The sequence below is a fragment of the Schistocerca cancellata genome, chromosome 3, assembly GCF_023864275.1.
Source record: "Schistocerca cancellata isolate TAMUIC-IGC-003103 chromosome 3, iqSchCanc2.1, whole genome shotgun sequence".
NCBI lineage: Eukaryota > Metazoa > Arthropoda > Insecta > Orthoptera > Acrididae > Schistocerca > Schistocerca cancellata.
The window spans coordinates 792757614-792784022 of NC_064628.1; the positions used below are offsets into that span (position 1 = coordinate 792757614).

At 38.3% G+C, this 26409-nt stretch overlaps 1 protein-coding gene across 1 annotated transcript in view; it reads left to right on the top strand.

Annotated features, from left to right (window-relative positions):
* LOC126176569 (proton channel OtopLc-like) overlaps positions 1–24209 on the top strand; it is a 180132-nt gene extending 155923 nt beyond the window's left edge. The window contains exons 13-16 of the mRNA XM_049923730.1: positions 8974–9117; positions 17878–18085; positions 18361–18610; positions 23356–24209. Coding sequence (XP_049779687.1) covers positions 8974–9117; positions 17878–18085; positions 18361–18610; positions 23356–23670 — 917 coding nt within the window. The 3' untranslated portion in view covers positions 23671–24209. The remainder of the gene's footprint in view (positions 1–8973; positions 9118–17877; positions 18086–18360; positions 18611–23355) is intronic.
* Positions 24210–26409: the final 2200 nt, after the last annotated feature.

Here is a 26409-nt window from a genome sequence, read left to right on the forward strand (position 1 = left end):
TCAAAAGCTCAGATGGAAACCCAGTTCTAAGCAAAGAAGGGAAAGCAGAAAGGTGGAAGGAGTATATAGAGGGTCTATACAAGGGCGATGTACTTGAGGGCAATATTATGGAAACGGAAGAGGATGTAGATGAAGATGAAATGGGAGATATAATACTGCATGAAGAGTTTGACAGAGCACTGAAAGACCTGGGTCAAAACAAGGCCCCGGGAGTAGACAACATTCCATTAGAACTACTGACAGCCTTGGGAGAGCCAGTGCTGATGAAACTCTACCATCTGGTGAACAAGATGTATGAAACAGGCGAAATACCCTCAGATTTCAAGAAGAATATCATAATTCCAATCCCAAAGAAAGCAGGTATTGACAAATGTGAAAATTACCAAACTATCAGTTTAATAAGTCACGGCTACAAAATACTAACTTGGATTCTTTACAGATGAATGGAAAAACTAGTAGAAGCCGACCTCGGGAAAGATCAGTTTGGATTCCGTAGAAATGTTGCAACACGTGGGGCAATACTGACCCTACAACTTATCTTAGAAGCTAGATTAAGGAAAGGCAAACTTACATTTCTAGCATTTGTAGACTTAGAGAAAGCTTTTGACAATGTTGATTGGAATACTCTCTTTCAAATTCTGAAGGTGGCAGGAATAAAATACAGGGAGCGAAAGGCTATTTACAATTTATACAGAAAGCAGATGGCAGTTATAAGAGTCAAGGGGTATGAAAGGGAAGCAATGGTTGGGAAGGGAATGAGACAGGGTTGTAGCCTATACCCAATGTTATTCAATCTGTATATTGAGCAAGCAGTGAAGGGAACAAAAGAAAAACTTAGAGTAGGAATTAAAATCCATGGAGGAGAAATAAAAACTTTGAGGTTCGCCAATGACATTGTAATTCTGTCAGAGACAGCAAAGGACTTGGAAGAGCAGTTGAATGGAATGGATAGTATCTTGAAAGGAGGGTATAAGATGAACATCAACAAAAGCAAAACGAGGATAATGGAATGTAGTCGAATTAAGTCGGGTGATGCTGAGGGAATTAGATTAGGAAATGAGACACTTAAAATAGTAAAGGAATTTTGCTATTTGGGGAGCAAAATAACTGATGATGGTTGAAGTAGAGAGGATTTAAAATGTAGACTGGCAATGGCAAGGAAAGTGTTTCTGAAGAAGAGAAATTTGTTAACATTGAGTATAGATTTAAGTGTCAGGAAGTCATTTCTGAAAGTATTTGTATGGAGTGTAGCCATGTATGGAAGTGAAACATGAACGATAAATAATTTGGACAAGAAGAGAATAGAAGTTTTTGAAATGAGGTGCTACAGAAGAATGCTGAAGATTAGATGAGTAGATCACATAAGTAATTACGAAGCATTGAATAGAAATGGGGAGAAGAGAAGTTTGTGGCACAACTTGACTAGAAGAAGGGATCGGTTGGTAGGACATGTGTTGAGGCATCAAGGGATCACAAATTTAGTATTGGAGGGCAGCGTGGAGGGTAAAAATTGTAGAGGGAGACCAAGAGATGAATACACTAAGCAGATTATTCAGAAGGATGTAGGTTGCAGTAGGTACTGGGAGATGAAGAAGCTTGCACAGGATAGAGTAGCATGGAGAGCTGCATCAAACCAGTCTCAGGACTGAAGACAACAACGACAACATTCACAGAACTTCAGCATTAAAAGCTATACAGGGTGAGGCATTTAAAACTGTTTTATGAAATGTATGGTAAAATGCAAAAGTCGTTAATCTAGAAGGGGAATATTCAATGACAAGCTCAACCTCACTCTGCCCTACCCCAGGGGCAGGAGGGAGGAGTCAACTTTGAAATCTTAAGTAGGAACCCCTATTTTTTTACCATGAAAAAATATATAATCTGTATATTTAACATTTTTTGTTGCATGATGGCACTGTTATTGACAAGAATGAAAATGGTTTAAAAAACAGATGAAAAATGATAATACCTGAAGAAATGGAGATCAGATTAAGATCTCAGGTGGTTATAAAGGCATTGTTCTAAAATATTTAATGAGAACTCAGATTATTATAGCAAAAAAAGTTGATTCTCCAATTAGGGAAGTACTTTTAGCATACCCAGGAACAATGACTTGAATGTGGTAGTATTATGTTCCCTTTGGAGCACTTTTTTAATGCATGTCCACTTGCCTCTCATCATCTGGATGCTTGTTTTAGGTGAGTTCTCTTGCCTCTCATCTCACCATTGGGGTGCTTGATTAGCTAATTTCCCTTGCCTCTCATGTATCTCCATGATTTTACTGAAGTAGGTGTTTGCAATGGTGCCCATTTACTGCAATACACATTGCAACCCTATTTATGGAAGATAGTCCTTTTTCTCTAAATGTCTCTTCACTAATGTTTGCACGTTCATTGATGATTCACTGCTCGACATTTTCTGGGGTTGATAGTACTTCCATTTAACATTTTTCTTATAGTGCTTTCCACAGGAAAAATTGTCCATATCAAGTCAGGAGAATGTGCAGGAAAATTTTTACTACCTCCTCCTCCAATACACAGACCAGGATAGCTTTGATTCAAAACTTCTCAAGATATTCGCAAATAGTGCACTGGACATCCATAGTGTTGAAACCACATGTCATTTCTTGGTTGAAATGGCCCATCTTCCAGTAGTATTGGCAAATTACTATCTAAAATGTTGCCTTTCGTTTGACCATTCACATTAATGTCTATGTGAGTATGGGCTAATTAGCCAAGTACCTAAAACAGTGTACCACACATTGACACTCCATGGGCATTGATGCTTGACTTACCCTAGTCAGTGGGGATTCTCCGCTGACCAATAATGCATGTTATGCTGATTTGATTGACCATGATTCATAAAAACGATTTGTAAAATGTAAACTTTCACGGCTGGAATTGTCACAATTAATAAAATATTCCAGGCTATTATGCCTCGGTTTAAGGGATTTCACATGAAAGCACAACATTTTGTCCCCATTTGTGGAGGACATTTTCAAGGGGGATCACAGCTTTGTTGAATGTCCAATTCACACCCTGGCTTGCTACTGGCTGCAGCAAAATGCCACTTCCGAGAGCTTCCACACAGTGGCATTATGTCATATGTTTTGAATACATGGGTGCAACTGGACGTTCTCAACTGCCGTCATCCTCTGTTATTATCATTCCATGGTGGAAGACTGGTACACATTTTCTTCAGCACTGTAATCCAAATTTCATTCAATTTCATGATTTCCTCCCTCCTAATAAAATTCCTGGGGTGTTTCACAATCTCTATGGCCTCTCTGTATAGCCTTTTGTGATATCTGTTTCTGGCTGCCAGTACTTGTGTCCAGTCAAAATGAATGTGGTGGTTTCCTGGCTGCAAAGCATATTTCACAACAGCTGATCTGTCAATCTCCCCTCTTCTGCAATTGCCCTTGTGCTCCTTGAGTCATTTTTGACACATTTTTTTGTATTACCCACATACCCCTCCCCACAACTACATGGAATCCTTTAAATGCCAGTTTTTTTCCAGAGGTTGTCGAGAATCCTTGGCTGACTTTAAATGATCTGGTATCTTCGGTGTGGGTGTGTAATTTATTGAGATGTTGTGCTGTCTCAAGATTTTTCCTATGCAGTCATTTACAGCCTTAATTAATGGCAGGAAGACTTTCAATTCCACCAGTGCTTGAGCATCACTATGATTTGTATGTGGTGGTCTTGACACTCTTTTCACCTCAGTGAATGAATAATTATCCTTGAGCAATGCAGCGGTGAGATATTTTAATTCTGCATCAAGCAGCTCTGATACACTGATTTTCTTTGCCCTATCCACCACAATTTTTATGATGCCTTACTTTTGTTGTGTGTAGTGGTTGGAGTCCTGGTGTAGGTAACGGTCTGTGTGCATGGGTTTTCGGTAAACTATGTGGCTCAAGCTACCATCTTCTTTATTGAAATCTAGTACACCCAGAAAATTTAATCTTCTGCCTGCCTCCTTCGTAAACTGAACCTTCAGATTGATCCCGTTCATATATTTGTGAAAACAATCCAGTTCCTCCCTGCCATGATGCCACAAAATGAACATATCATCCATGTAACGGAACCAAATATTTGGTTTCTTGTTCACAGGTTCCAATGCCTGCTCCTCAGATTTTTCCATAAATAATTTCACTATAATTGGTCTAAAGGGGTTTCCTATAGGGACACCATCCCTCTGCTCACAGAACTCTTCATTCCATTTGAAATATGTGGTTGTGAGGCAATTTTTAAACAGTTCTGCCCTTGGTGCAAGTGCGACTGAATTGAACAGACTTTTCTGATCACTCTGTTTGACAGAGAACTTCTTTATCAATTGCATAACAGTTCTAAGAACTTTGTCAGTGGGATCTTTACTTAGTTTTGAATATGTTGGTAGATCTAATAAGTCATTACTCTTGCTATGATAGTTGGTCACATTCAAAATGACTGTTGCATTTCCCTTGTCGGCTGGGAGAATGAGAACACTACCATCCTCATTCAGGCATTTTAAAGTATTCCTCTCACCCACAGTTAAATTACTTTCTTGGAGGCTTTGAAATGTGTGATGCATGAGAGGTCTCCAGAAGAACAGAGTGCAGCCATTCACAGGCTTTACTATGTGAGTGGATTCAACAGACCCACTGGGACCAGGCAAGCACAGATTGTAAGTTACTGTCTCTCCATATTACTATCAGGAATAAATTGAGTAGCGGTGACTGGGGTAGAATTGACAGTATGTTGCATGATTCTGTTAGGAAGCATATATTGACAACATCTAATAGACAGAAAAAGAAATTTGATAGCTTGCAACCTAACAAGAGGATCCACCATTTAGATGCTTCCTGCACCATTATCAGTTTATCCGGATGTTCATTATCTGACTATGAGGGATCTGTGCTTCCCAAGTGTGGAAATTTTGCCATTAGCCCATGAGTTGTGCCCATGGAAGAAATAATAGCCAGTGTAGAAGCAGGCATTCATAGTGAGGACAAGGTTACAACTGAAGAAATCCATATAGAAGCTGTAAGAGTATTGTCTCACACAAAGCCTCCAAAAATTAATTTAACTGTGAGTGAGAGGACTGCCTTAAAATTCCTGAATCTGGATGATAGTGTTACTACTCTCCCTACTGATATGGGAAATGCAATGGTTGTTTTGAATGTGAACCGACTGTCACAGTAACATTAATGACTTATTAGATCTGCAAACATATAGGAAACTAAGTAAAGACCCCACTGACAAAGTTCTTAGAACTGTTATGCAGTTGATAAAGAAGTCCTCTGTTGAAGAGAGCATTCAGAAAAGTCTGTTCAATTCAGTTGCACTTGCACCAAGACTTTATGGATTGCCAAAGATGACAAAGAATATGTTCCTTTAAGACCTACGGTGAGTGCTATTGATTTGCCCACCTATCTGATTGTTAAGTCCTTGATAACATTATTACAACTGTATGTGGGCTGATCCAATTTGTATATCAAGAATTCGGCACATTTTATCATTAAATTAAATGGCATAGTGACACAGCCAGAAGATAGTTAGTTTTGACATGGTGTCGCTATTCACTATGGTTCCACTCAATGAAGTGTTGCAACATCTGAATCAGATTTTTCCTCCCTATGTTGCGGAACACTTTAAATACTTTCTCACAACCACATATTTCAAATGAAATGAAGAGTTCTATGAACAGATGGATGGTGCCCCGATGGGGGGACCTTTTAGCCTCGTTACAATGGAATTCTTTATGGAAAAATTCGAGGGGCAGGCATTGGAATCTGCAAACAAGAAACTGAATATTTGGTTCCGTTGTATGGAAGATACATTTGTTTTGTGGTGGCATGCCACGGGGAACTGGATTGTTTTCACAAACATCTGAACAGTATCTATCTGAAGATTCATTTTCTGAAGGAGGAGGAGGCAAGTAAAAGATTAAATTTTATTGATGTACTAGTTTTCCACACAGTTTACCAAAAACCCACAGACACAGACCATTGCCTACACTGGGACTCAAACCACCATCCATAGCAAAGGCAAGACATCATAAAAACTTTGGTGGATAGGGCAAGGAAAATTTGTGAATCAGAGTTGCTTGATGCAGGACTAAAACATCTCACCACTGCATTGCTCAACAATAGTCATTCGTTCGCTGAGGTGAAAAGAGTGTTAAGACCATTGCTTGGAAATCACTGTGATGCTCAAGTGCTGGTGGAATTGACAGTTTTCCCACCATTCATTAAGGCTGTGACTGACCACATAGAAAAAATCTTGAGACAGCGCAACATCATGCTAATTTACACACCCACACCAAAGATACAAGATCATCTAAAATCGGCCAAGGATGCTAGCCAACCACTGGAAAAAGCTGGAATTTATAGGATTCCATGTGGTTGTGGGGAGGTGTACATGGGTACTACAAAAAGAACTGTCAAAAAACGAGTCAAAGAGCACAAGGGCAATTGCAGAAGAGGGGAGATTGGCAGACCAGCTGTTGCAGAACATGTTTTACAGCCAGGAAACCACCACATTCATTTTGACCAGACTCAAGTCCTGGCAGCCACAAACAGATACCACAAAAGGCTATACAGTGAGGCCATAGAGATTGTAAAACATCCCAGGAATTTTAATAGAAAGAAGGAGGTTGTGAAATTGAATGAAATTTGAATTCCAGTGCTGAAGAAGATGTGTACCAGTGTTCCACCATGGAATGATAGTAACAAAGGACAACAGCAGTCAACAACGGCCAGTTGCGCTTGCGTATTCAAAACATGTGATGTCACGCCACTGCACAGAAGCCTGCGGAAGTGGAATTTTGCTGTAGTCGGTAGCAAGTCAGGGTGCAAATCGGCACTGCGCGGAAGCCCGTGGAAGTGGAATTTTGCTGTAGTTGGTAGCAAGTCAGGGTGTGAATCAGACATTCAACAAAGCTGCAATCCCCTTGAAAATGTCCTTCGCAGATGGGGTTGAAGAGTCGGGTTTTGATGTGAAATCCCTTAGACCACAGCATAATAGCCTGGAATATTTTATTAATTGTAAAAACTGATTTGTATGACAAAATTATCTGTGAAATAAAATCATCATAGGCTGCTAGTTGTCATTGTATCCAACTGCAAAAGTTCAGCTGATACTGAAAGCCATCCCCATGTAGTTATTGATGCAACAAATTATGTAGATGAAATTTGTATTCATGCAGTATGTACAGAACACTTCTTTGCAAAACTCCTGAAGCTCATGTGGTTTGCTGAGAAATAATGTGAGGATTTGCAGCAACTACAGCTAAAACATTCCCTTCAGCAGTTTCATTCATTGTAGGCCATAGTTGGACTCTTTATTAGATTTGAAAACTTCCAGATTCAGTTGGACTCTTTGTTTAATACTGCAACAAGTTGTGGCAGAAGGAACATTCCTATCAGGGAACAGGTTAGTATACCTTAGAAGAGCTTCTACTACATGTCTATTTGAATCAAATTAGGAGGAAATGATATCTACTCTCTCTGCTATCATCAACATTGTTGAACAATTAGGAAGAGATGTTTCTTGTTTGAATGCTTGAAGTAAAGTAGAAAGCATCTGTTTGGCACTGCCTTCCTTGTCTGTAGTTCTTGGTAAGGCTGCAACATCCTTGAAATAATAGAACTGTTTCCTTGAAGCTGGAAGAGTCTGACCACAAACTGTGACACATGAATACAGTCTATGCTTGATAGATGGAAATTATAATGGTAAAAAATGTAATATCACAGTGTTTTACAATTATGTAATTTTGAGCAACCTTATTAAATGTATATACATTGTAGCTGAGCAGTGAGGCACCTCTAAGTGCCTTTCATAGGAGCCGTGTTCAATTCCTAATACTATTAGGGAAATTTCCTTGGTGGGAAAACTGGAACAGGGAGCATATAACATTGTGATGTCAGACGAGGAGCTATTTGAATAATAAGAAATGACTCCAAGCTCAGAGCTTGGAGAGTGGTGTGCTGATCTTCTGCCCCTCCATACCAAATCTAAATGCCACTGGCAGGTGACGACACTGTGACCAGTCAGTACCCCACAGCTCCAGGGCCTGAAAGTGAGGCTTGTAAATTATTGCATGTGTTAGTGCTATTTGATGGTGACTACTGCCTCCTCGTAATATATGCTCGTGTTACTATGTTCAAAATCCTTCACCCATCTTGTGTGAACATTGTAGCCAGTGTGAGCATTTGATATGATTGTAGCGAGTTATTCAGTGAGCTGTTGTAGCTGATGATGGTGGTAAGTGACAAATTCTATATAAGTAGGCAAAGAACATAGTTTGCAGGAAACACTCTTTTCTCTTCAAGAACAAAGCTCATCTATGTGAGTACCACAACTTTCACTTAGAACCAGAACACTGCAATCACCGTCCATGTCTCGACCTCTGTGGGCCACCATCATTTGTGATTTGGACTATAACAGTTCCTCAAAGAAGCAATAAGGGAAAAGTCATTCCATTCTGATGAAGACAAACTTTATGGTGCATGGATAGTTGCCATGAAAAAGAAACAAATATTGATGCAGTTCATATGCCATGGAGAGTCTTTATTGAGGGAGATGGTTAAAAATATTTTAACTTTAATTTGACTCACCCATATTTGTTATATTTGTATATGGTGAAAAAATTTGATTGAGAAGAAACTGTAAGTATAGTTTTTGACCCGTATATTTGTCTTTTCAAAAATAACTCCTAATTCAGCATTCTGTAAGTACTCCATCATCAACAGGATGTTAAACACTTACTCCTCCCCATATCAAATAATTGTCAGGTTTTAAATTTCACTACTAAAAATTGTGGAAAAAACAGAGAGTCCAACAATAAAGAAGGTAAGATGGTATACAACTTCAATAAGCATGTTACATTAATTAGTAAACACTACATTCCTTGAATACACAATCAATTTGTTACCTATTACATTTTCTGTTGATTTTAACTTTTCCTGTAATACCTGCTATTTTTCAGATGTGTCTCTGGAATCCAGCAATAACAGTGGTGTTAACACTTTCATTGACCCTTATTGTTCAAATTATACTGGAATGTCAATCATTTACCAAAATGTTTCTCCGTATTTATACCCTTTCTCAATTGAGTATAGTATTCTTATTGGTGAGTACTATTTGTGTAGTTAATATTAATGGCATAACATTAATAAATACTTGGTACAGTTGTATTAATGTGTCTATCACCTATGTTCAATGTCAACATGCAATAAACACTCACAGATGGCAGGCAGCAGCACTAGCGTGACGAGGGGACATGGAAAATAATGCAGTTGTGTCATAATGTGGAAATTGAGAGATTTATTTAAAGTCGAAATGGGCATGATCATTGCCTTTGGAGCCAAGGGTGGAAGCATTTCCAAAATGGCTGTGTTTGTAAACTGTTTGTGTGCCACAGTGGTTAAAGCATACCATGCATGGCAAAATGGCACTATCCAAGGCAACTGTGGTGCACCACAGGCCACAGATGATAGGGCTAAATGATGGCTGCAGAGATGTTTATGGCTGAATAGATGTGCAACTGTCAAGCAACTGACCACCCACATGAACCAAAGACCTGCCAACAGTGTCTCCTCAACTACCATTCAGTGAACGTTGCTGAGCTTTGGCCTTTGCAGCAGATGCCTCGTTCATGCACCTACAGTGATTGCTGTTCATTGACAACGAATGCTGGAATTTTCATGCCAGTATCACAACTGGACATCATCTGAGAGGTAACAGGAGGCCTTTTCAGATAAATCACGGTTTATGCTCCACCACACAGATGGCCAGTGGTGTGTACAGCATGAAATGTCTGGAAGCAAACACCCTGTGTGCATTGTGGTCTGGGGAATGTCTTCATAGCATTCCCTGTGTGATCTCATCTTCTGGGAGGGACAATGAATCAACACAAGTATTCTTTGGGACCATGATCACCCATAAATGCAGTTTGTTTTTCCTCAGCACAATGGTGTCTAACAGCAGGACAGTGTAGTGTGTCACACAGCTCCCAGTGTACGTGCGTGGTTCGGAGAGCACCAGTATGAGTTTACTGTACTCTCCTGACCACCAACTTTCCCAGATTTAAACCCAATCACGATTCTGTGGGACCACCTTGGTTAGGATGTTCATGCAATGGACTCTCAACTGAGAAACCTAGCACAGCTGGCCACAGCACTGTTGTCGGCTTGGCTCCACATTCTTGTCAGTACCTTTCAGAATCTCAATTATGTCTTTCTGCATGTCTCACAGTGGTCCATGCTGCAAAAGGTGATTATTCAGGATTTTGTCAGTTGGTCACATTAATGTGACTGGACAGTGCATTTTTTCACATAATTATTTAAAATACCTGAATTTTAATTTCTTTAATGGAATGCAGTATGCAAACATATTTTTGTCAATGCATAACTAATATGTTGTTTTGAGCTACCTGTTAGATATGTGATATTATGAATTTGAATTTATTATCTGCTGGTGATTAATTTTACTTTGTTATCTACTGCTTATTCTGAAAGAAGTTTTGAACTTGCAGTTGCAAGAATTATATAGAGGGTGGTGCATGAAAAGTGTTACCATTTTGTTTTTGAATATAAACTTTATTGTCAATACAATCTGAAAGGAACATATACTACAATAAGGAGCCGTCCATGGAGATTTGTTCTAACTCACCACATGCTCAATATGTCCACCATTTCATTTCCTAACTTCCTTCAAACGAACACTGAAGTTAGTGATTACCCTACGGCACATGTCTTCTGCAATTTCACTGCAAGCTTGAAGAATAAATCTTCTGAGCTCCATTAAATCACGTGGACGATTCAGGAAAATTTTTTCCTTTAGGCACCCCCAAAGAAAAAAGTCACATGGATTGAGGTCAGGACTATTGGGGGGCCAATTTTGTCCGTCATTCAAGTGACCTGGAAACCTGAGTGAAATGATCTGCATGTCGAAACGCTCGTGTAAAAACTCCAACACAGTGTTTGCAGTATGTGGCCTTGCTCCATCTTGCAAAAACCACTGCATGTTGAAGGGCAAGGCAGTAGCAAGAAGCTGTGCAATGAAGATATTGTGAAGCATGCTCAAATAAAGCTCGATGTTGACAGTTTCTTCAAAGAAAAAGGGTCCAATAAGTCCGTGACTGGAAATTGCTGCCCATGCTGTAATCCTTGGAGCATAATATTGTCGTTCATAAAGCACTTGTGGGTTTTCAGTCGCCCAAAAGCATTCATTTTGTTTGTTAACCACACCGTCTAAATGAAAATATGCCTCGTCTGAAAATCAAACGTTGTTGAGAGTTTCTCCCCTATCCTCCACCCACTGAGCAAACAGTAATCTCTGCTGCTTGTGTTCTTCAGTGAACTTCTGTGCACAGGTCATCTTGTAGGGGAACATATGGAGGTCACTTTTAAGAATGCATTGAATGGAGCATCTGGATATTCCCAGTTGCACTGCTGCCTTTCTACACAATTTCCCGGGACTTCTCTGTACAGCAACTCGTACCGCTTAAATATTCTCCAGCGAACAAACAGGCTTAGGCTGAGGTCTCTTCGCTTCCAATACTGTTCCTTCCTGTACAAATTTATTGTACAACCTGTGGATGGTCTTCTTGCAAGGGACCCCATCATGTGTTAAACTGTTGTCAAAAACGCCTCTGAGTCACAACAAGGCTTTTCGTTTCATGAAAAAATAACACAATTGCCGATCATTGCCGTGTCGCCACTGCTGCTTACTAGTCTCCTAGCGGCAGCATTGTGAATTACACATCATTTCATAACTCATTTGTTTTTCCAAGCTCTGCTGGTACTGCTGTAGAGATCCCAACAGAATATCTAATGTGCGCGGTAAATTGTGAAAGAAACAATTGGTAATACATTCGTGCGCCACCCTGTATATTGACTAAGAAAATAAGAATGCAAGTAAGCTATTAAGAGCAGCATAGTGAATGCATTATACTAGTCGAGATAGAAATGAAGCCAACACCTACCTTAGTAGCAAGGAAGAAATTGAAAGAATGTATGATGTAGTGAAAGAAATTATTCAGATAGTTAAAGGAGAGGATAATTTAACTATGATGGGGGCTGAAATTCGATAATGGGAAAGGATGAGAAGGAAAAATAGTAGGACAGCATGGACTGAGGGAGAGGAATGAAAAGGGAAGCAACCTGGTAGAATTTTGCACCAAGCACAATTTGAGCATCACAGATACTAGGTTTAAAAATCATGAAAGAAGGTTGTATATGTGGAAGAGAACTGGAGCCACCGGAAGGTCTCAATTAGATTACATAACTGTATAACAGAGATTTTGTAGCCAGATTTTAAACTTCAAAATACTTCGAGGGTCGCATATGCAGATAGGTAAGATATGAAGGATTTGGGACATGGAAATGTTAAAAGAACCAGAGGCTGTTAAAAATTTCAAAGGGAGCATTAAGCAATGATTTATTTAAATGAGAATAAGGGAAAAACAGGGAATGAATGGATAGCATTTAGAGACAAAATAGTAAATCCAACATATGATCAAATAAACAAAAAACGAGACCCAGTAGAAATGCACAAGATATTGAATCTAGGATGAAGTTTTTACTCTGCAGCAGTGTTTGAGCTGGTATCATAGGTTCAAGTTCCAGTCCAGCACACAAACAGTTTCAATCTGCCAGGAAGTTTCATATCAGTGGACACTCCACTCCAGAATGAAAAATTCATTCTGGAAACAATCCCCGAGGCTATGGTTAAGCCATTTCTCTGCAGTAGCCTTTCTTGCAGGAGTGCCAGTCCCTCAAGTTATGCAGAAGAACTTCTGTGAAGTTTTGAAGGTAGGAGATGAGGTACTGGCAGAAGTAAATCTGTGAGGTTGAGTTGTGAGTTGTGTATGGATAGATCAGATGGTACAGCACTTACCCACAAAAGGCAAAGGTCTGAGGTTCAAGTCCCAGACTAGCACATGCTTCTAACTTAACAGGAAATTTAACAATGAATCTAGTTAACATAAGAAAATTAAAAAAAAAATGCAGCAAATGGAGCAGGCCGAAGGAAATATAGGTGTATAAAAATGAGACTGCCTGGCAAAGTAGGAATGTCTGAATGAGAAAAGCAAGACTGTACAAGCATGCGTGCCTGTGGGAAAGATAGGTGTAGCATACAAGAAAATTATAGAGATATTTGTAGAAGACAGACATTAAGAGGTGACATGGTAAGCTTGTGCTAAGCAAAGACGGGAAGACTGAAAAGTGGAAGCAGATTAGGAAGTAAATAAAGATGAGATGGGATACTACATGAAGAATTTGACAGAGCTCTAAAAGACCTAAGTCGAACAAAGTATATGACATTTCCTCAGAGTTGTTGGCATCCTTGGGAAAGCCAACCAAAACAATCTTATTTCACCTAAAGTGAAAGATACATCAGACAAGTGAAGTACCCTCAGAAAAATGTAATAATTCTGTTCAAAAGAAGGAAGGGGCTACCAAGTGTAAATATTATGAACTATCAGTTTAATAAAGTCATGGCTGCAGAGTCCTGACATGAATTCTTTAAAAGAGAATAGAAAAACTGGTAGATGCTGACCTCATGGAAGATCAATTTGAGTTCCAAACAAGTGTAGATATACGCAAGGCAATACTGGCTCTATAACTTACACTATGAGATAGGTTGAAAAAAAAAAAGGCAAAGATATGTTTATATCAAGGTCAAATTTAGAATGAACTTTGCACTTCACAATCATTATTATTGTAGTGGTCTTCAGTCTGAAGACTAATTTGATTCAGCTATTCATGCTAGTGTATCCTGTGAAAGCATCTTCATCACTGTGTAACTAATGCAAGTTACATCCATTTGAACTTCCTTACTGTACTCAAGACTTGGCCTCTCTCTGCAGTTTTTACTCCCCATACCTGCTACCATTACCAAACTGGAAATTCCTTGAGGTGTACCACCTGTTACATAAACATTATTCAGCCTTTTATACTGGTACAACCACCATTAAGCTATCAGTTAGGATGAATGGGCATAGGCAGAGGTTGTATACTGGCAACACAAAATATGCTGTTTTGGAGCATGCTCTACAACATGACAGTTGTGACCTTGGTGCATGTTTCCCCCAGACACAAGTTTCTCAGAACTATGCAGGTGGAAGCTGACATTACAGCATGTCCTTGATTCTCTTCACAATTTCTTTGGTCTCTTTCTCAGTAACTATTCCTTTCTTCACTCCCTTTTACTTTTCTGTTTCTTTTATTTGCTGACGTGTTTATTTTTCTCCACCCTCCACCACTATCACAAACAATGCACTTAGCTTTCTACTCTTATTAACTAGTGCGTGATGTTTTCACAGTAATAACTGTATTCTGTATCACCCTATCCTCCATCTTTAAGCTCTCAGGTTTTCAAATCTCATCCAGTGCAGTCCCCAACAATCAGTCTTTCCTTCTCATTCTGTCTGGCAAGTCTCCCTCATCGGGGGTGGGGGGGCAATGTTTTGTTTCCGAACTCCCCTCATTTCCTAAACCTCACCAGTTCTTTTGCTTCACCCCTCTTCCTTCCTGGTCAATCTTACTGCAAGAAAACAGAGCCACTGGCTCCTGAAGCTTGTAAATTTCAGTACCTTTATATATGTGTTCTCCTGCTGCTGCTTGGTGAGTATATTTTTTATCAATCCAGTTAAGTTATATTTTCGAAACTGGATTACTTTCATTAACATATATAAAGTAATTTAGAAGTATTTCAGTACTTATCAGTATCAATAGATCTGATGTTAGTGTACCTTGCAGAAGTAGCTTGCAATGACTGAGTATGCCTCTTAAGTTAACTCATTCGACATTCCTAAATACTCTCTCCATGAAGGGATTTATGGAACATGATGGATGAATTTATGAATGTATGAGTTAAGTGACCTCTTTTCAGAAACTACATTTTTCCTTTCTGTTAAAATGGTCATGCTAAATTCATAACACTTCCATCAACAATGTGCTCTGCTGAAAAGATCATGTATCACTGTCAGATGAGTGAAGACTTGGCTATGCCGTACAACTACAGAAAACTTGGATCTAAAAAGAGCCAGTCATAAAGCTTGGAGGCTCCTAAAACATCTAAGTAATGAATTGATCCATCTTTACTGCTGAACGGGAAGGCAATCCAAAAATCCAAAAAGCCTTAATTGCAACGAGAAGTGCACAGGAGGAGAACAATCTGCATTCAACATCATTCAGCATGGAAGAATTTGATAAAACTATTAAACAAAGTAAGAATGGAAAATCAGCTAGCTTAGATGATATATGAACAAAGATATGGATTCTGCAACTCTTTCATAATTGTGTGAGCAATGTTAAATCCCAAAAATGTGGAGGAGTTGAGTGAGTGCTTTGCTGAAACCTGGTAAAAAAGGGAAAATCCAAAGAATTTTAGACCAGTTTCATTACTCCGTCATCTATACAAACTGCTGGAAAGAATGATCTTAAATCACCTCCTACCTGTAGTTGACCCCCTGCTGATATCTCAACAAGCTGGATTTTGTCCTGGTAAAAGCTGCACTGGACAAATGCTGAATCTTACATAGTTCATAGAAGATGGGTTTAAAGCTTGTAAGATGGCAGGGGTGATATTTGTTGAGTTTTCAGTGGCCTATGACACTGCCAATCACGAACTACTATTACTCGAGGTATGCGGTATGACCATTGCAGCAATGCAGTTCATTACAGTAATTCTGCAAAACAGCGGGTTCTTCATTGACTTTCAAGGGCAGTGCAGTCGATGGAGACTACAGAAAAATGGTCTTCCCCAAGCAAGCATATTGGCTCCAATCCTATGCAACATGTATACAAATGACTAATCTATAGCCCCCAAAACCAGAAGTTTCTTGTATCCTGATGACCTTGCTCTTGCCACTCAGAGCTCAGACTTTGAATCAGTGGAGAACACCCTAACAAATGCCCTTAAAGATCTACCAAGATACTGTAGCACAAATCAGCTTAAACTAAACCTCTCAAAGAGTCAAGTGTGTGCTTTCCACTTAAGAGATAGGGAAGCCACTCATATGTTGATGATAGTATGGTCAGGAGTTGAGATACAACATTGCAACTATCCAAAATACGTAGGAGTGATGCTGGACAGATCTCTTAATTTCAAGAGACACTGCATGAATTGCAAGTTGAAAGTTTCCACCAGGAACAATCTGTTAAGGAAATTGACCAATAACAGTTGGGCAGTCCACTTGAAACCATCCGAACCTCTGCACTAAAATTAGTCTATTCTGGTGCAGAGTGCACTTGTCCTGTATAATTTATCACGTACCAAACAGGTAGACAAAGTGCTCAGTGATACCTGCAGAATTATAACAGGTTGTTTGAAATCTACTCATGGCAAATAAGGAATGAAAGATAGTGGAATAAGAACAAACCCATTCCCTGTATGTGCATAAACTTCGTTTGCAGTGATTGAGGTGAAGGAAGAGTTTCCTCTGAACATCAAAGGTACTTACTACCACTGCTAAAAACGCAAGGGTGCAACTCTGGTTGGAAAAGAGTTTCTGAAACTCTGCCTCCCATACATGCCAAGGAATGAATGACCTGGAAATCTTTGAATAGGCTAATATCTTGATTGGGTAGATCAAGGTTAATCTGGCAAGATGGGGCTACAGTAAAGAAAACAATATTAAGTGTGATTTTGGAGAAGTCCATACTGTCTATCACCTGTTTCAGTGTCGACTGTGTCCATCTTCCTGCATTACGGAAGACTTCCAACTAACGGCCGAAATGGACTTGAAGTAGCCAAATTTTGGTCAAAGACTATTGTGACATGTTAACTGTGCACCTATGTATGTTTCTGACATGAGACTAAAATACAGCAAAGTGCATCTTTCAGTTTTGTGTTTATTAAGTGCTCATATAGAGATAATAAAAGAGATGAATTTGGAACCCATAGATAAGGAGAGAGAGAGAGAGAGAGAGAGAGAGAGAGAGAGAGAGAGAGAGAGAGAGAAAAGAAGGAGAAGAAGAAGAAGAAGCTATGGTAGTCTGTGCAGTTACACAAAGCCACTGTCACAGGAATATGTAATGGTTAGCGCAGCTGCCTAGTGTGTAGGTGACCTGGATTCGATTCCTGGCCTTGGTACAAATGTCTCTGTAACATTTAGTTTCATGTAAGATATATTATTGTTACCCATAAAGTGTTTCTCAAATTTGATTACATCTTTCATTTCATGGTTTAGTTACAGCTTCTGCATCACCAAGAAATCAGCACAAAGTTTAATTTATTCCATATGTATTTATTACAGCCCATTGAACATTTAATATTAAACATCAATGAAAATTTTTATTATAAGTGACAGAATTTGATCTTTTCTATACTTTAAGTGAATTAGTTTATCAAATAGAACATCTTTTGATGTATCTCAGTCATTATAAAATAGGCTACCATTTACTTAATTGTTAATTACCATCCAGTATCCATTAATTTTTTTAATAAATTTTAGCATTCTGTAGATTATCATATTGGATGAGTTAAGGACTTTTATTAGCCCAACTTTGCTTCACCCTAAAAGAAATCATATTGTCAAGCGTGGATCTTTAGGGACCAAGCTGAAACACAGACAGGGTAAGGATGGTGAAAGTAATAGATTGTAGGCTTTCTTTTAAAAATAACCATCAGGGCATTTGCCTTTCATAGAGTTAAAAAAATATGGGAAACCTAAATTTGAACTCTGCACCTCCTGATATTGAGTGCAGTATCTTAACTACTCCACCACCTCATTTGGTTTCTTCTGTATAGTCTAGAGTTTTGTTGCCCATATCACATCAGTTCAAATAAAAATTAACTGTAGTTACATTTTGGATGTGAATGTTACCACTGATGGAGATATCATTGAAAGAATCACAAAACAGTGTCTACTTTTTTTCAGCTGGTGTTTTGTACATCATTTGGCAGAACATAGGGCAATGCGGCACAGTGACAGGAGGGCACTGCAAGCTCTTGATGAACCCTGAAAGCAGTAATTTGTCCATTCATGTTGACTGTCATTCAGCAAATAAAGGACTCTTTGCTGGAATCATAGTGCTTTTAACTTCTGTCGTGAGCATCATACTATTTTTTGTTGCAGTCACTGATTCGTAAGTGCTAAAACAACTAACCTTCTTCAGTAGAATAGCGAAGCATTTTTTTACACAAAAAACAGGCTATTCTTTGTTAATGTGCCATTTTTCTTTTACTAACTCTTTTATTTATACTACTGCTACTACTACTAGTACCTCTAACACTACTACCACCACTACCACCACCGTAATGGTGAAGTGCCACACAATACATATAAAAGAGATGTTTGTACAGTTCAATCCTGTTCTTCTGTTTAAAGAGACTATAATTTATGTATTTTGTATTGTTTCAGAAATTATGTGACTATTGGAGTGGATGTACATATGTGGACAGAATTTGCAATTCTGATTCTCATGACAGTTACAGTCTTGTTTGCATACTGGCAAATAATAACTTTGGATGTTAATGAACACCCTATATCACTCCTAGATGATATGCTGCTTGCAGTCTGCTTGCCAGCTTATTTCTTCTATGCAATATTAAGCCTTTATCCATCTGTCGTATACAGTGAGATAGTCTTTAGTATCATCATCTTGCTTCGGGTAAAGTATTTTGTTTTTTTTTTATGTTTGATACTCTAAATGACAATTATCTTCAGAATTATAAAAATAGTTCTCTGTGGGAAACATAATATGAAAGGCTAAACACAACGTATTTTTCATAAATGAATCAAATATGGCAATTAAAGAACCACATCTTTATTTTGCAGTATAATGTACAAATGTATATAACATAATTTAAATATTTGCAACAAAATGAGCAAATTGGATCTTTTTGTTGTGTTTTATGTTTTGGAATACATACTATAATAATGATCATCAAAGAGTGTTACCCTCTAAAACTTTGGCCTACCATGTGGAATTGAATTATTGCGAGCATATACACACTACAATATTGCATACTGTCTGCAACATGCTAATTATTCAAGTTAGTATGTAGAATATACTACATTAGATGAATACTATCAAGAGCTCAGAAAAATATTATCTACCTAGCTACAAAGATAGCAAAAGCAGATAAATGCAACTATAGCAGGATCAGTTTAACAGCTCATGGATCCATATTCCTGACAACTGTTAATGAGACAAGTTGTAAGAAAAACCAAGGCTTTTTCATAAGATTTGTTGACCTACAAAAAGCATTCAACAATGTGAAATTGTGCAAAATTTTGTAAATTCTCCATAAAATTGCTATCAACTAGACACAAAATGGGTAGTATACAATGGGTACAAGTACCAGGAAAGAGAAGAGAACGAATTGAAAAGGATTGTAGCAGGGATGCAGTTTTTCTCCGCTTACTGTTCAACCTGTACATCAAAGGAGCAACGACAGAAATAAAAGAAAGGCCTATGATTGAGATTAAACCCAGGGTAATTGATATCAATGATAATATTTGCTAATGACAATGCTGTCCTCAATGAAAGTGAAAAAGAATTACAGGAACTGTTGAATAATATGAAGAACCTAATGAGCACAGAATATGGACTGAGAAATATGGACAGAAAAAATACAAAAGTTATGATAAATAGCAGATATGAAATTAGTCACGAAGTTAACATCAAAAGCATCAGATTTTAGATAAAGTGGAAGAATTCTGTTACCTTGGCAGCAAAGTAACAGATGATTGAGCACCTGGTAGAAGGGATCATGCCGGGGGAGAATATCCATGGTATATTGTCAGTGTAAAGAAATTTCTAAAGAAGCAGCAATTACTGTATAACACATGGAAAACAAAGCATACAGTTATAGACAGAGAGGTGCTGAGTGAACCATACTTGGCTATCAACAGCAGAATGCATGAACCCTTCAATGACTACCAAAGCAGAATATTATCAAAAGATCTCTCACAAAACGCAAAGAATTAATTCAGGTCACACGTAAAGGATGTTAGTAGTGAACTGAAATTGAGGGTAGCAAATCAAACACAGAAATGCTTAACTCTGTTTACTAAAGTTCCTTTACAAAGGCAAATCCAGTACTAACATATTGTTGCTTTAGCTAGTCTGGTGTGATGAGATCTTGTCCCTGAATTTTGGTTCCGACTCAATTTTAAAGGGATGATCATCGCACCGTTCAGCCTATTTACAATTTGACAGTATGCTCACTTGGCAGCTTACTATTATTTGGACACTGAATGTTGTGTCTTCTGTGCATCCCCACATTTAGGTCTAATATGATGTACTTTGTATATCCACCTGAAGATGTGACTTTAAGCTATGAAACCGGTTGTGTTTCCAAATAAAGAGCATTACACACAGTTGTTTGCAGTTTTCATTTCACAAGGCCCTGAAGGGCATTTATCAATGGAATTAAGTAGATGCAGCATTTCCTGACTTCCAAGAAGCATCTGACTCAATACTACAACAATATTTGTAAACATAAGTATAATATACCAAAAAATGTGTGATTTGATTGAGGATTTCTTGGTGGAGAGGTTGCACCATGCTACCTTCAATGGTGAGTCATTAACAGAAGTAGAGGTAACTTCAGGCATAGAGGTAATTTCAGGCATGCTCCACAGAAGTGTTTGGAGAGCCTTGTATTTTATATTAATGAGCTGGTAGATAATATTCATTGTTCCACAGATTTATGGTTTCAAAGTGTCATTGTGGCCCAATAAATATCTACCAAAAGAAACTTCCAGTCAATTAGGGCCATGAGTGAGCCTGAACAAGTGAGATGTGGCAAGATCAACTCTAATGACAGTTTTAAGACAATTTCCATTTTACTTATAATTGTACTGCCCATCTAGTTTTTTTTTTTTTTTTTTAAATTGATGTTTCTATTTTCCATGGGACCAGATGATAAATCCAAAATGATAATTTTCTCTTCTGCGCAATGTTTCATTGTTCCATCTAATGCTGGTTGTAGATGAATAGACAAGGATTACAAAACAGAAGAATGTTAGCACTGACCACCTCCCAACTCTTGACTACCAAAACGAAACAGTTGAGAAGTAGTTCCATTTGACACAAACTAAGGATACCTGTGGCACATGTAACATAACCAACATAAACAGATGCATCCCCTCTCACAACAGATTTTTCCTCAGAGTGGGTGAAAACATAGGAGCCAACTAATGTCGGCACAGGCACTGTAGAACGCTCAAATTGATAAAACAAGTACCTATCAAGGAATACTGATAACATTAATACAGAACTCCAATATAAATACTCGTACTCAGATTGCAGGGAAATTTTAAAAGTTATCATACTCTTTAAAGTATCATGTTTTCTTATGTAATGGAGTATTTTTGAAACCATGTGCACAATTATTTAGTCATGTATTGCTCCACCCTTTTAATATAAAAGAAAAAATGGCTACATTCCTTACCTATTCAAACAGGCTGCTTTGAAATACATGTAACATCAAACTATTGATCCATCTTTCTCCTGCCAGGAGCCACCCTCCAGAACCCTCATCCTCTTTCTCAAAAACTTAATTTTGAAGACAATTGAATGATAAATGTGTGCCAACACGCTTACTAAATTCTTCAAGGTTTGATTTCTCAGTAGAATATTCTACAAAATGATCTATAGCTTATTCAGTCTTCCAAACAACGAGCTAAGTTGACAAGTTAGAAAAAGTGTTCCACAGGTGTGTTCCATGATTTAGAAAAGCATTTAGTTATAGAAATAAAATTAATTAGTGGAATAGTTTACTTATTTTCTTTGTTGAGTGTCAAATTAGCAATCCAGAAATTAACTTGTATATTTGAAAACTGATTTTGCACCGCAGCTCATATTCCATGTTAAACTGCAAGTTTCCACATAGCAAACAGTGTTTGATGGTTCACAAAGTAAAGGAACAAATAGGAATCTCAGCTCTGATAGGACCGCACCTACTATACACTGATAAGCCAAAACATTATGACCATTGCCCACCACAACATTGGATGCCACTAGTTGGTATTGTGGGCACATGATGTGGTAACAAAAGTATCTAAGTGGACCAGACATAGACTGGGGAACATTCTAGCAAAGATATTGGTTGCAAATGGGAAAATCCATTGAGATAAGTGACTCTGACAAAGGACAGATTACGCAGAGCCTGTGAATGAGTGTCTTGAAATCAATGCAGCTGGTTAATGTTCAAGTGCTATTGTCATGAGCATCTACGGGAGGAGATAGGAGGATAGTGAAACTACTATTAGACAATAAATGGTTGGATGTCAACACCTCTTCACGGAACATGGGGTTCGGAGGCTTGTCCATTCTGTAAGGTAGGATAGATGGTGATGTGTGGCATCTCTGTTGAAAGAACACAATGCTGGTGCATGTGCAAGTGTGTCAGAGCACACTATTCATTGCACACTTGAATATGGAGCTCCACAGCATGATCTGTAGCACACCATCCCTATGTGTTCACATGTTGGCCCAATGAAATTGTCATTTGTGACTGCACTGAGCCCAGGACCATTGGGATTTGACGTCAATCAGTGGAAATATGCTGGCTCTTTCGGTGAATCACATTTTTGCTACACTGGGTCAATGGACATCTCTGCAAATGCTGTAATAAAGGTGAACAGTGGCTTGAAATGTGCAGTGCGCCACAAACACCAGCTGGTGGAAACAGTATTATGCCGTGGGACACATTCTTCTGCACTTGCTTGGGACCTGTCACAGTTATCAAAGACACATTGATAGCTGCAAACCAGTTGCATCCCTTCATGCTTTGATGTCTTTGCTGACGGAGATGTCATCCTTCAGCAGTATCATTGTAAGTGACTCAGAGCCAGAACCATGCTCAATTATTTGAGGAGCATTATAGTGAACTCACGTTGATGCCTTGGTGACCAAATTTGCCTGATGTAAGTCCTATGGAACCCATCTGAGTTGCTATTGGGCACCATCATCGCATACACAAATCATTCACATGAATTATGTGACCTGTGCATAGACATCTAATGCCACATACCTCCACAAATCTACCAACAAACCTTTGGATCCCTCATATACAGAATCTCTGATGTATTTTATTCCAAAGATGGACAAACAAGCAGGTGGTCGTGTTTTGGCTCATCAGTGTGATTATGCACTGTCCAAACTGTCTCCAGGCTGACGATTACTCCATTTTATTGTTGTTCCATGGAGATAGAAAAATATTGTACTTTGCAGATAGTGAAGTCTACTGTCACACTGTAAATAAATGCTATTTTCTACCTTTATTTTACTGTAGTTACATGATGAATATCCTTTTCCTCAGTAATGTTACCTTATTTTTACTTTTATATTATTATCAACCTGATTTTCATCTTGGAATCGTCTATAATTATTATTTCTTACAGGTCTTACAAGTGCTAATACAAACACCATTCATCATTGATGGTCTTCGTCGCTGTAGCAATACTAGATCACTTCGACAGAAAAAGCCAGGACGTGAAGTTGTTACACTTTTGATAGTGTGCAATATTGCATTGTGGATGATGCAGACATTTGAAATAAAATCTAGCGGTACAAAGGATCATAGATACGATTTTTATGGGAAAAGTGCATGGACAGTTATAGGACATTTGCCTATACCATTAATGATGTTCTATAGATTTCACTCTTCTGTATGCTTGGTGGACATATGGAAATCTGCATATGAGCCCGGAGAATGATGACTGTGTATCATCAGACTAAAAATTGAATTAGTCAAACTGGATGCAAGCAGTTATGTGAAAAAGGAGAGAGGTGTACTGAAGCTCTCACTGATAAATTCCATATGAAAAATACTCAGTCAATAGTTATAAATTAGTATGTATTTATTTTCATTGTATTGATTCTTTTTTAATTGACTGAATGAGAACAGAATGCTGTAAGAAGTTGTTTGGTAATATCACATAATTACTTTGGGGAACAGACTATAGTTGTTACTTTATTTGAGAATCAGCTATCATTAATATTATACAATTGTCAGTATTTGTTAAACTTTGTTTAATGCTTACATGTGATAAAATCTCATTTATGAGCTATGATGGATTTTCATTGCTGTTGATAACAGACAGTAACTGTATGTTTCCCTGCCTGTCTTTCTTTGTGGAACAAAGTGTACTATCCTTCTTTCCAGTGTAATACTTAGATAATACTGATTTGTATGTAATATTTGTGTTTACTTTGACCAGCAAGCAATGTATAAATATCACCTTCAGGTATTTAGCTAGAGTAATAAATGTTGTTATTATGAATAAAACTTGGATAGATTTATAATACATGGTGTTTAAAATTATTCAGCCAACTTCACAAGACTTTATCTTGTAAACAAAGGAAGACAAAAACTTCGGGTATACTTTAACTTATTCATCACAACTAAAAGATTACCCTGCTGGCAGTTGTAAATTGCCCATTCAAATGGTTACTGGTACGGGTCTCATTCATTTCTCTTGCTCGTTCATTAATCAATGTGCCTCAATCTAAGATGGCAAAAGCATTTTTCATTCTCTGTTTCAACAGGTGCAGGTGAAATTCAATTAGAACTGTGTGACATAATTTTTGTTAAGAGTATGGCACAACACCACCTACAGTTCAAAGCAGTTTCAGGATACTCATTGTTTATGTGAGGATTTCCCCCATCTGTTCCTTCAAAATGTACAGCACATTTGACGCTGCTATGCACGTAGTCTAGAGATGCCTATTTGTTGTGTCAGCAAAAGAGTTTGCCATTCCTCATGTGTCTGTCTGGCATGTTTTGCAGTGGCAATATTGTTTAGAACTGTGGTGATGAACAACAACATGTAGAGTTCTATGGTTTTGTTCTAGATGTGAAGATGCAAAAGAATAATTTGCTTATATGTGTAGGGTTCAATGATGAAGCCACATTCCATTTAATGGGAAAGTGAATTGGCACAATGCAAGTATATGTAGGACACAGCAGCCACATACCGTATTTCCTGAGGAAAGGTTTGTGACCAATTCCTTTTTCAGTAAAAGATCGTTACATTAATTGTGTACGTGGACATATTGGAAACAAAGCTTTTTCCACTATTTAGAGAACATGGTGAAAATTTCATTTTTCGACAGGATGGAGGATCACTGCAATGACCCTTCAGGTAAGAGCAATTCTTAAAATCACCCATAAGAGGCAAAACAGCGTTGCCACAAGGTTCCCCAAGTGAAATTTCCTGACATTTCCTTGATTTACAGATAAATTTTTATGACAAATTCTGGGATCTCAAGGGTAATAAAGACATAACTTGACAAAAAAAAATGTAAGGACTTCTGTATTGCTCCTCCATGTGAGCAGAAATCTTATGTACTGACATCAAGAGCTTTTGTAATGAACTGTTTTTAGATGGAGAAAGCAAGCCAAAAGGTATATGTGTTTCATTGAGACCACTGTCATTATTTTATTGCAATAAAACAAACACATCTGGTGACAAAAATACACACTTCCTTGGAGTTGCAAGACAGATTTAAAATACCTTCACTGATTTCAGAAATAACCCCAGAAAAAAGAAGGCCTCTTGAAAGAAGTGTACAAGGCAGGGAAGAGTTGTGTATAAACCAACACTATATCTGACTGCCAATAACATGATGGTTCTACTATGTTCGTTATTGTCAGTTATTACTCACAGTGCTATGTCTATTATTTTACAGGTATTGTGTGATTTTTCTTTTGAGAAATATATGATTACGGTACGTAGCATATGAACCACAAGCAACTGCCACATCTTGTCATCCATACTTTCTAAGACATAAACTACTTTTGAAGTGCCAAAATGTACTACAATAAATAAAATGTTTATAAAACTCAGTGCTGTACAATGTACTTGTGGCAGACAGTCACAATTCCAGATATCTATCACCCATGGCCTCTGGCCTGCCAAGGAGCATCTCAGTCCTGTGTCCATGGATATACCACGAAAATCCACTGCATTATGCCACTCACAAACAGACCAATCCTGCGGGCAGATCGTGAGACTAGATCTGACAGGCAGGGTCTGCGTATTAGTGTGAAACAACGGGCTTCAGATTGGCAGGCCCGATTCCTTAGGGATACCCACAGAAATGGCCTGTGGTTTTGGCCCATTGCAGAAATCCTCTCATGTGGCCAGCTATTCATATGTCACAGACACCCTGTTGATCAAATGAGACTACTGTGATCAATCCATGCAACAGTAACTTGCGCAAATACTCTGGGATTCAGTACTAATGAGGATGGGCAGCCACTCATCGTAAAGGTGACAACTGAGCTGCAGACAGGCATGTACAAAAGACGATCACACTCTCAGAACTAAACTATGGGCCATAGACTTTGTCAGAAAATGAGAGCACACACACATTCACACAGTCACTCTGACACAACTTATGCACACATGACCACCATATCCAGCCGCTGCATCAATAATCTCTGAGAATCA